A 13011-nucleotide genomic window follows, 5' to 3' on the forward strand; every position below is an offset into this window, starting at 1 on the left:
AAGATAGTTAAACTCCTCCTGCTTCAATCAGACATACCACGTGTCTCTGAATCGGCATTACCATGATTTAAGCCCCGCCGTTTACAATAGTATCAACAGTGTGACAATAACAATACCATACAAGGTTAAGGACCAGTGGGGCTGTGGGCTGAGAAGGCTTCAGCTCCGCCAATTGAATATAATATGGTGTTTTATTTTCTGGAAGTTTATTACGGCTACCACTGAAATATTAGTCATCGTGAACCATTAAAGCCATCTTAATGATAACAAAAGAAGCTGGAGAGTTAAGTAAGAGGTGTATTTCATGTGCAAGTGTTGAAGGCAAGTTTTGTTCTTGAACTTGAAAACATAAGAACCTTAGATGACTGGAGGGGACATATGGTGCTCTTCAGTGTAGGGATTCGTTTCAGATTGAGAGAAGTAACAATACAAAAAAAAAAAAAAAAATTGAGACACTCCAAAAGGTCATATAATTTAAAACCCTTTATTACCACATGGCTAGTATGGTTAAAACGGCAACGCATTTCCACACTCCAGTTTTTTTCCATCAGTGTAACAGTTGTGCTGGTCATAAGCCTGGATAAAAGTGGCTCAGGTTGATTCCATCTTTGTCCAGTGTATAGTACTGCTGTTGAATCATTAGACAATACTTGGCATTAGGGCATTGGCGTAGGTGGACACATGTGTCTCCATTGGAAATCCATAGGGCCAACTGTTATTTTGTCGCAATTAATCATATGAATTGTATTGGATTCATCTGATCAATGCATTAGTTTAATTACAATTCTGCTGGTCTTCTGATGTGCAAGTTTAGAGCTATAGCAAGTGGTCCCAGTGGTCCCAGTGTGCAACAGCCAGGTTTAAAGTGAGCAGACTTTGTGGCTCCATGGAGAACAATGCACAATGCTTTACAACAGCACCCGGTCCTCCTTAAGTAACCCTGCAGAACACACAACTATATGCACACAACAGGTTAAATCGGGCTACTTGTCCTTCTGAACCGGATTATCCTCCTGTAGTGTGACCAATGACAAACGTATCCCCCACTGTCACCCTAAATGAAAAAGCGTGCAGTGGATTTGAAGCAGTGCTGCGCCTACCAAAGTAAATATTTGCGGTTGGGGCTAATTTGCAGAGTTGATACTTTATCTGGCCCGTCCGAGTGTGCCGTCCTGCGCACGTATGTTTAGCTTGGCTCCGCAGTTCTTCAGCCTGGCATTTGCCGTAGACTTCGAGTGGAAAAACATGAGCCCAGCTGCCAGCCTGCCACGCATACACCTCCTTCATTAATTCGCAATCATAGAGGCATGCACACTGCACACTCGGCAGCAGTTGCGCGCAGTGTGCAGAGAGCAGAGTTGAGGTTCAAGCTTATTTTTAGAGCTGTAAGTAGTGTTGTCAGAGGTATAGGGAATCAGATACTTATCAATACTAAAACTAAAACTGGATACTCTTTTGATCAGGTAACAATACTAAAAAAGTCACATTCATGGGGCAGAAATGAACCTATCCTGAATAGCTTTAGGATGAGATGGACCAGAACAAGTTTGATTACACAGATAAAAAGCCAGATGGTAATATAAAATAATTTATTGTTGAAAATGGCATTCTAATGTCTAACGAATCAGAATCGGTATTGAGCATTGAGCCTAACAAAATAGACTTTGAAATTTTTGTATCGTGACATCACTAACTGCAAGATTAACCCCAATCAAATCGAAATCGCACTTTGAACGGTCGCAATTAGCAAATCAAAAAACTATAATTTGTATGTTCATATTCTTTTATTATAGATTTTCAATATTTGGTAGTAAACATATCAATAGGACAAGAGACACTTATCTGCCCGCTCCCATCTAAGCCACAGGTGGGAGGAAAAAAACAGTAGATCACATAAAAAAGACTAACATAATTATGATAATAATATAAAACACAACATATCGTTCAGCCCTACTTGTATTTATTACCAAAACTGCTTGTCTTGGATTCAGTGATGCCAACATGGAACTAGCGCAAGCCTTGCTACTTTTTAATAGGAATAAATGACTCTCAATGTATAAAGTTGCGTGTAGGCGGAAGAGGAAACGAGAACATAATGATTTGATTTGTCTTAATACTGTATTTAGAGGATACATTTCTGTTGCAATAACCTCATATGCCCCCGGAGACCAACTACAGTAATCCTTAATCAAATTTTACACGGAAGGACATTTAGAAAAGGGATTTCATACTTGGCTTTTACCAACACCTAAACTTAGCCTCTTTGGACTGCAGAAACAGATGGAATCCTGAGCAAGAGGTTATACAGTGGTTTTCAATGCACAAACCAATATGTTGTAGGCCTTGGAAGTAGTTTTGAATGAGACTGTTTGTGACTGAGGGATTCAGTGTTCATTAATTTTAATATAGCTTCAGTCACTGAGAGTGTAATTATGGTATGGGTTAGTGCCCAATGGTATGGTAATCCAACTTGTAATTAGAAGTCAAATGTGGCACATGATGCATTACTGGAAAAGGCAAACAATACAAATCCATGTGCATTTACTTGTTGAAGCTGTAAATTTTGAAATTCAAACAATATTATAGCTTTACAGATCTTTAGTATGATTTATTCTTTGCAGTTGAAGTCGAATACAAAACAAATGTGTTTTTGCAGCCGTGGTTGTTTTAAAGGCTTTATTTTCCAAGTGTCACTTCCTGAGTAGTGTTGTAATGATACTAAAATAGACTCGATACTTGATACTACTACCACAATGATGATTAAAAACACTCATTCTTTGATAATCTCTCACTCGTCCAGGTAGGTATCATATAGTGGCCCATGGGCATATACTAGTCTATGTGGTTTTATACTGACACAGCTCAAGATCATTCTGAAGCTATTTAGGAAAGGTTCATTCCTGTCCCGTGAATGTGACTTCTTTAGTGTTGATATTCCTTAGTACTGCAGAAAAAACAGGGTTAGTTCCATGGAAATCTATATTTCACAGGAAAGCAGACAAGAGCATTTTCCGTCAATTCAGAAAGCAAAATTCTAAACAAATCTCTATGTAGTACTTGGATTAGTGGAGGTATTCACTCTTAAGAACTTTTCAATTTTATACAGACAAGAAATGTGTTTTTTTTGGGGGTTTTTTTTTTGACCATCATCAGATTCAAAATTATTTGTTAAGTGCCCTAATATATAACTTTGGGGTGGAGGGGTCAGGCACCTTCTTGTTTCTATGGAGACTGAAATGTTCCACGTTATGGCATTAAACTTATCTTGCAAAACACCACGTAAAAACATGCACTTGTACTGTCAATGGGCTGTCCTCTTGACAGATCTGTCTCCATGGAGATAGACAGGTGTAATGCCCAACTGTGGAACATTCCAGGCAAAGCAATAACATCTCCATTTGGACAATCAAGAGGAAGACCCTCCACCAGACACAACATATTTAAGAATTTGGTTGCATTGATATACTTGTCTTCCTAACTTCTCAAACATCTGCAAAACATTACACTTTAAACACATTGATCACATAACTGAACATTATAAAGCATGAATCTATCTCTGGTCTAATATTTCAACCCATTTTTTGTCTCTCCACTGTTCGAAGTTGGCCAGCCTCAATGCCTGTATTCATGTTTTATTGGCAATGAAGAACATAATTCTTCCCAAAACCCGCAGCGTTCCGCACATATCTGGTTATGCCTTGGGGCCACAACACATGCAGACACAGCCTCGCACGCCCATAGTAAATAATACTCACATGCTAATGCTAACTCACATTTATAGCTATACATTTCTCCTGACATTGAAACTTGACGGTAAAAACTGCAAGCTGGTCGAAACCCAGTCTTTTCCAAACAATAAAAAAAGACCTTAGACCGACGGTAAGCTAGCATAGATGGAAAACTCATGATAGACTTACCTGCAGGGAAGCCATATTGCCTCTGCGAGTAATTTAGCAAGTGAGGGAATAAAGACGTCAAATAGAGTAGATGCCTTTTTTTTTTTTTTTTACATAAGGGGCCCCGAAGCACTTAAATCTTGGCTTGTGAGCAAATGCAGAGCTGAAAAGTCGAGGGGTGAAGAAAAAGAAAGAAAAAAATCGTAAAATGAACAATGACAAGTTTGAACAAGAATATAGGCTCTCTGCTTGGAAAGAATAAGTCAGCTTTTTATGGTGCGTCGAAGACTGAATAATGGAAAAAAGTCTGCGCCACGTCCAGTTCTTTCAGAGTTGGATAGCTTTAGCGCTCGGAAAGGAGATAAGTAAGAGGGAACCAAGAAATCCAATGCACCAAAGAGATATATGGCTGATGTCGACCAGGCTGTGGTTTGTAAAGAGTATGGTAATGAGGATGTCTGGGAGTTTAAGTGAGTGCGAGTTTGCATTGAGGAGTCAATTAAAGTTCGATGTTGGGAATTTTTTTTATTAGGAAAAAGGGAAATTCCCCCCAAAAAGCGAAACACTGTGTAAAATTCAGGTGTAAAAACTAGTGGATTTTTAAATTCAAGACACAGTATGTAACTTTAGCCAAAAGATTCAAATAAAAGCACGTTTTTCAGTGTGTTTTTTATTGTACTGAAAAACTTGCAAAACATGAAAAAATGTGTGTTCGTGTGAAGGCAAATACGTAAGATAGCAGGAGAGAATACGATCTCACTGCGTGCTGCACACAGGCTTCAGCGTAAAAAGAACATAGACATCTGAGTATGTTTCGTGGGCAGGACAGGTCTGTGTGTAAATCACAAACACAGCTACGTATATTTGTTTGCATGCAGTAACGTTTGACACAGAATTCCAGAAGCACTTTATTTGCCGAATGTTACAGCCTGGCTCAATCGACCGCAACAGCTCTCTGCTGGAGCGTTTAGTCAGTAATTTAGAATAAATATATACAAATTGTGCTAACGTGCTAAAGTTGTGGAGATCGGCTGACAACATGGCCAGGTGGACTCGAGCCAGAGGAGCAGCCCCAGGGCGTAGGAGGCGGGTGCCTTTTACAGGCGGCTGGATGCACTGGGCCCTAGTGCAGTGTACAAATAATCAACAGCACTTCTTCGTTTGTTTGTTTGTTTGTTTCCAGTTGGCTCAGATAAAAGTCCTTGTGATGGCTAATCTGGGATTTCACAATAAAAGTGAGCACTTGGTTTTCCGATGTTCATTTAGGGAGTTCCTGGTCATTGATCTCATTGACTCTTGTTGGATCAGGAGAGCTTGTTTCCTTCTTTTGTTACATTTTTTTTGTCTTTTTAGTTTAGATCACACTTGGAAAACCACATGTCTTTGCATTTGTAGACCTTTCTTTGTTTCTTCTGACCTTGACAGATGGAAATACTCAAGCTTTGGGCTAGTGGAGGTCCCTGAACATTGGGTGACTGACAAACTTCTGTTGTGGTCTTGTATCTTCTGCCCTTCTTGGAAGATTTTTATTTTTTTCTGTTGTGTTACAAGGATAAAGCTCAATAAATCGTAGCTTTGGTGTATAGGTGGATGGAGACTGTGATCAATTGCAATTAATATTCAGTCATAATCAGTTTTTAAAATTATTTTAACTGATTTGAAAGTACTAGTAAATATACGCAATTATATATATATTATATATATTAATTATCCATCCATCCATGGATGGATGGATGGATGGATATTAATTATATCTTATAGGCCTAGTTGACAAATTTATATAATTGAAGAAATTCAGGATTACATGGAGTTGGTTGCCTGGGATCCAGAATGCACACTTCTTCCATATTTTCAAAAATATGAGTGTGGTCACCAGTGAAGCTCCCCCTTTTCAGATTGGTGTTATTGACAGCTGGTATCAAAACAAATAAGGCTGCACACCAGGAAAAAAGATAAAAAAATAAAATAAATAAAAACATCACAGATTTCTGTAGAATCAATGAGCGAAGCACTAAACTCTGTTGATCTGAGGTAGGGTTAGTTTGATTTTATTTGTAAATCATAGGCTCCTTCTTTCACATGTTTAACTGAAAAAAATGATCTCCTTCAGCCAACAAAAAATACAATATCTATTATATATATATATATATATATATATATATATATATATATATATATATATATATATATATATATATATATATATATATATATATATACAGCAAATTGCAACAATACTATATTAAAAAGATGCCCTTAATTATTGTTGATGTGCAGACGTTACCTTCATCTTTTCCATTCTGAGCATGACTGGGAGCCAGAGACCAGGATAAGAAGCAGATGACTGTCAGACACACAGGGCTTATGGACCAGAGGCCTGGCATCTGCAATGACAAGGACAGACAGGACATCTGTTTAGATTCAATACAACATGTTACACACACCATTAACAGCATCATCAACAAGAGCCGTGCAATTACTCTTTAAAAGGGGGAGCACTTTGTCAAAGAAATCGAGATGTAGTCTATAGCAAAATCTGTCACTTCAAAGGACCTCCTTAAGAGACAACATTTAAGGCAGCTGTCTGATTGGATTTGTCTGTAGAGCTTCTGCTAAATAAAAGACATATTGCTGTAACTCAGAAAATGGGCTAGCGCTAATAATGGCTTTCTTTCATTCTATTAAACTGCACTATGTTGATGAAGCACAAATGGTTGGTTTAAATCCCAAAAAGGTCAAGGAGAGGTTGATAGTGTTTGAACTTTCCCTTGTTGCATAAAAGAGTGAGAGCGTACCAGAAAAGTAAGCTGGTGTTGGAAAATGTGAAGCGAAATAAAATTTTCCAAACATTTGTCACAAATAATTACTAACTACAGCCCAAAGCATAAAATCAAACCAGTCATGTTCATTAAAGAGGGATTATTACACTTCTACGGGGTATTAAGAGCTAACACAGTGCATATTCTGATTGCAATGCTATATTCACCAAAAATAACATATTAACAAATAGTTAATAGTTGTTTAATATGTTTTTGCTTCTTACGCTCTGAATCCCCCTCCCTTTGCTCTCTCTGCAAGTCACTCCCCCTTCAGAGCGCTATCACAACACAATCGTCATTTCACTAACAAAACTACCGCACCTCGCATCAGGTTTGTGACACTAAAGTATTGTTTTGCATCGTGCTTTTATATATTTATGGAAAACAGCCATGCAGAAACATGTGTGATATAGAATTGTGGGCTGAGCATTGGACTTAATAGTACTGCTAACTTTAAGGAGGGTTCAAATAGGGCCCGGGAGAGATCTCTAGATTACTCAGACATGCATGGATGCCATCTAAAACCTCTTCAGGGATGTTTTTCGTAAACTCCAAAAACAAGTATCTTGCAAAATGTAATACTTTTGTTTAATACACCTTGTGGTTGGATTCAGTAGAGTTAGTATAGTATAGTATCAGTATAGTTCTAAATTATACTTCATAATATTTGAATTCTGATAATAGTAATCGATAACAGATAATAGATTTTTCTTTTGTTTTTTTCACCATAACATAGGATTTATGTACAAACTATGCATTTCATATCCACAATGTAACAACAAAAACTTTATATAACTTTATATCATCATTATATTCCTTGAGACATAAAAACATAACTCTAATATGATGTAATATGTAATTCTGTACACCTGCACAACTATTAAAACTTGCACAAAACATGCTTTGGGCGTTGCAGACCTGTAAAACGTTGGCACTCTGCTGTTAATATCTTTATCCAGAGGGGATAAACTTAAGCTGTGTCAACAAACATGCCTGACACCTACGCAGTGAACAAGTGTCTGATAAAACACTGTAGTCTGAGCAGGTACAGGGTCGGGCCCTATAAGGATATTGTCATACATATCTCAGCCATGGAAGAATTGTTGTCTTATCTCAATGTCACAACACATTCACATTCACTCTCCTTTCACAAACACACTATAACAGTCAAAGCAGAGCAATGATATTCTGTGGCTTAAATTAATAAACAAGTCTACAAAAAGGCCTCTAGTGTTTTACTATGTCATTTTCACAAACTATTTATAAATTAGTAAAAACAGCAATTTAATGACACCATATGTAGCTTTCTGAAGGAGGCTTGTCACCTGCACAATTCCATGTAAATAGAAAGCTAAAACCATACTGTGGAACATTCTCCATGGAGAGAGATTTGTTTTATGCCACCGTGGAAGAATATAAAGGTATTAAAAAGCATAACATTTCCATGAAAACAATCAGGAGGAGACAACCAAATAAGAGTCAGGTTTGTGGAGGTGCAAGCTGGCTCAGTTTTATCTTTTGTGCAAACAACGACTTTGTTATCTGTATTAAACTCACCTAAAGCAACAGATTTCAGCAGAATTTTGATTATGAAACTTTACTTTTCTTCTTAAAACGAGTCATGTTTTAAGAAATCATTTCAATCTGGCCCTCACTCAGAAAGTGAAAGGCTGACTCACGGTTGTTTTTTTTATCATGTTCTCAATGTCATGTTCCAGACACTCCTCCACCTTCAACTGCACAATGCTGCTGAACAGAGGCCCCATTTCTCTAAAGACGTGCATATGACTGAGAGAATACATTAGTGCATTATACTGAGGCTGTTGAAGGGGGCTATGACTAAGATTAGCATTTTAGCGCTTTGAAAGGATGACCAAAACATTGAAAAAGATGTGGTATATTACTGCTGTTCTGTTCAATATTCTGACTATTTATTAACAGTATAAACATGGCAGCATACAATTTCAGTATTTAGGGATAGGCGATACCACAATTTTTGCTGTGTACTTTTGGGGGTAATTTACTGGTCTAACCTTATGGGGGAAGTCATTTCAATAACTATGTATACAGAAGGGTTTGAAATGAGCTCTAAAGGGCAAATGGGACACCTGACATAGATGGGTCACACCAAAATGGTACTGGTGGAGTGTATTTGACCCAAAATCAATCAAGAAATGACCCGAACATGTCCAAAATTATTGCTTAGCCTTAAGATGTACATATTTACTAGTGTAGATATTTGCATAATAGTATCAATACCCATATTTGTACTGTGTTAGTCCTGGTCTCCCTTAAAAAAGTGCACTATACCACTTTTCTGGTGATGGGTCCCTCACCTGCTTTATGGTCTGAAACAGAAGCAGATGTCTTTACAATGACACTACATGAACACTTCCTGAGCATACCTGTCAAAACAACATACTTTTCCATTGACTATTATGATTTATGCATCATTGAGTAATCTTAGTAATTCTCCTGTATACAAGACATCATTCCTCCGATCAACCCCCGTTTTCACTCCCACCTGTATATACCAACTGCTCTACTTATTACATTCACCAATTTTATTTTCTTAATTGGTGATGCATTAGGGTTCAGCAGTGTTGCGTAGTCATTTTGGTATCAATGCTAGCCATAGGAGGGGCCATTATAATGCTGTACTTTATTGTGATAATGTCTACGCCGACCTACAGTAAAGGGGCCGGCGGGATTCAACTCCTAATTCCTAATACATTAGTGGACACTGGAATTTCCCAATCTGGAACTCAGCCGACATGTTTCTTTTATTAAGTCGTTTTAGATCAATATCGCAATATCCAAAATACAATAAAATGATGCACGGGTGTCATAGATTATAACTATAAAGCAGACAAAGGCATAATAAATCTTCTGTCAAAAAATGTAAATACTGTTTTGTGGGGAAGCTGGCCAATGTGGTCCAAAGCAGGAGGCAGACGCAGAAAATTCTCATTCAACAATTTATTTCAATTCACATTGGTCAAACATACATATTTACAAAAAAAGTGAAATTACAAAACAAACTCGGGATAGGTATTAGTTGAATATTGACAAATTGTGAGAAATCAAATGAACAAATTAAATAAAATTAATGTGGGTTAATGGGACAAACCCCCACTTTATCACATGTTTCCACAAAAGAATAAAAAAAGTTAGCTAAACATTTTCAATACATTTGTCCCGAAGGTTAATCAGTTTGACTCATCTAATAGGCTGGCATTATCAAGCTGACCTATATTAAAACCAGTTTTAATAGCCCATTCATCACGTCTATGAATTGTGACCTTTGCGTAAGTGTAATGCTCTCAAAAGGGTAGACGCACTTCATTATAGCTGTAATGTTTATCCAATAGCAGATGTCAGACTCAATCATTTATTTTCCAAAGTTCTAAAAAAGCCCAAACTGACTCTTTGCAAGAAGCTATTCCCATCAGCGCCCTCTGATCTAGCGCACAGATGCTACATTCACCAAGACGACACTATGGCTGCTCCTAGCAAATTCTAATTCTCGCTGTCTACCGTCCATGTTTGCATTCCTTGGGCCCCAGAACACTCATCCCTTCAAGGTTTTTTTAACTTATAAAAACAAAGAAAAACCACACTGTTTGTACTTTTAGAGAGAATTATTCCAAAGCATTTTTATCTCCTGAAAGTAAAACTGAAAGTTATCGTTGTAGTTACTGATTTATCGGTCGACCCAAGCTCTAATTTTTCAGTCAAGACAAGCATTTAAAAGACCTGTATCCGCTTTTCCCATGAATTTGAGCAGAATTTGTGTTGCCCCAGTACAGATGGCATTATGATTCAGATTGGATTTACTGTTGTTCGCATGCTAGTTGTTGTTAGCTTTACTGTCGTGGCAAAACCTCACTCTGGTCTTGGAGAGTTGTGGAAAGCATTTTACAATAAAATCATAGCAGTGACTAATTAGGGTGTCTGTAATGCATAATTACCTTATGAGGAATAACTTTGGATCTCTGTAAAGACTTTTTTTGTTTTTAACGTTTTGAAAGACAGTAAAAAACAGATACAGTGCCTTTAAGTTGTGTGATGGACTGTTGAAGCCTTTAGACACCTCTGTACCAGTCCTTGGCTATATGGTTCACTGCACTAATGCTGCTAAGGGCTCAAGGTTCAGTAAACTCTGTCTGCCGGTTCCCCGGAGTAACTGGAGACATGAAAACGCTGTAAATGGTAAATGGCCACGTTTTTATATAGCGCTTTTCCACCTTCAAGGCAGTCAAAGCGTCTACTTTGCTCATCTTGAACCCATACTCCTGATTCCCGTTCTTCATCAATGCCTCCTCTCCCTCATTCTCTGTTTTGGTCTTTGCAACTCCCTGCTATTGTTTTTAAACCTGGGAACATTCTTGCTATATAATGCCAAAATGGATAAGGTCTTGTAAGAGCCCCTTAGCGCTAATAAACAAGTCATAATTGTAGAAATGTCACCATGGAACCACTGGATTATTGCCAAATGCATTACTATTGAATCCTGGAAAGTCTTCAAACGAGGTCACTATTAAAAAAAAGTGCTGTATGAATGTGGTGTGTGAGTGAGTGATGCTGGTGGTCAGAGAAACCAATGGCACAGATTGGCAGCCTCACTTCCGTCAGCTACCCCACAGCAGCGGTGGTTGCAGTAGTTAGCATCATATTGTGAAATGAGTTAATAATGCAAAATGTAAAGTGTTTTGGTAGTCTTGAAAGATGCAATAAAAATCCATTGCATTTTATTATTATTAGTAACAATCAAACGATGAAAACCACAAATTTTATTTTTGCTGACATAGACAGTAATAATAATAATAATGGTTTAGGAACAGTTTTCTATTCTTCTGCAGGTAAACTAGTACAAACTGATTCTACTACAAGGCTCAAACTGCAAGCATTGGTTGTTACCAAGTTGTGAATGTAGAGAATCGAGTTCATTATTATTCATTGTTAACTGCAATGAGGACAAGGTCTAGTAAATAGAGGCTTCAGTTGTCCTTCCATGACATTTCAGAGCAGTGTTGTTCCCTGGAAGCAGAGTGCTAATCTGCCACTAGTCCCAGAGCAGCATGTCCTCCATCACACCACGGTGTCAGTGAACCTGTCGCAGGGATGTTAGCTCTGCTGTGGTTCAGTGCTTTGGCTTTTTCAACTCTGTGTTTTGCAATGGAATGAGTGGACTGGCCCCTAGGTGCAGCTCAAAATCCAAATCGTGAACTATTCCTGGCAGATCGCCATGTTAAGAGACTATCCACACATTTGATCTTAACTGCTTTCAGATGGAAAGAGGCTGAGACAAACTAGGATTATTCTTAAAAGGATTAAGGCGATTAGGTTTGGTTTTTCAAATGCTATGATTGTTGTGCATTTCATACAATGAACAATGGGAAGTGTTTTGGAAAACTAGATTTTTTGCATTAAACTAGGCCAAGGATTGATTTCTTCATTTTTTCTACCACACAATGTGGTAGAAAATTTGCCTGTGGGGCAAGAGGAGTTATTGAATACTGACTATGTTTACAATTTGGGGTGGAATAATACAATAATATAACTTCTATACCAAAAGACCCATTTTAGACTATTGCAAGATTCTTCAAATGCAGGGCGCATTTAGTTTTTGGATTGACTTAAAAATAAAGTAAATCACAGGGTTCAACAGAGCAAATACCTCATATATTTCACTAAGGTAATATACCAAGATGACATTTCTACCAAGTTTTCTTTTTTTTTTTTCTTTTTGTAGTACTTGGAAAAAGTTAGCACAATTGTCAAAATACAAAGTTGTTTACAGAACTACTATACTACCAGTAGATCATCGGCTCGGCAAGGCTGATTTGAATTTGTAAATCTGCTCAAATCCAGCTGGCTGGAAGATAATCCCACAACTATACTAGAAATCAAGTAATAATTACCCAAAACACAACAGGTGCGTATCACTTGCTTCTCAATGGTTAAACCCGTTATTAGAGGTCGTACTAGAATAGAATCAGGTCCCTTTCTGCCTATGTTAGCATCAGCCTAACAATGTCAAGGACCACTTCAGGCCTCTCACATTTCATCCTGACTTTCCATGAGCTTTGTGTTTGCGCATGTGTGTTAGACTAATTGCAAATGAATTCTCTGACTCACTATAAAGCCACCTTGCAGCTACAACTCTGCCAGCAAGCACCAGAATAGACAGGAGAATGCGCATATGGATACTGTCACAGGGACTCAACACAGCAGCTTTAAAAAATGGACGCCACTCATATTTATATTAGCTGGAGCCAGAGCTCGGAGAATGA

The 13011-nt window shown here is 37.8% G+C and overlaps 1 protein-coding gene across 1 annotated transcript in view; it reads right to left on the reverse strand.

Annotated features, from left to right (window-relative positions):
* The window catches only part of il11ra (interleukin 11 receptor, alpha), a 68917-nt gene that overhangs the window by 21661 nt on the left and 34245 nt on the right, over positions 1–13011 (reverse strand). The window contains exon 2 of the mRNA XM_055225684.1: positions 6181–6280. Coding sequence (XP_055081659.1) covers positions 6181–6280 — 100 coding nt within the window. The remainder of the gene's footprint in view (positions 1–6180; positions 6281–13011) is intronic.

Source organism: Periophthalmus magnuspinnatus, chromosome 12 (genome assembly GCF_009829125.3).
Source record: "Periophthalmus magnuspinnatus isolate fPerMag1 chromosome 12, fPerMag1.2.pri, whole genome shotgun sequence".
NCBI classification, from domain to species: Eukaryota; Metazoa; Chordata; class Actinopteri; order Gobiiformes; family Gobiidae; genus Periophthalmus; species Periophthalmus magnuspinnatus.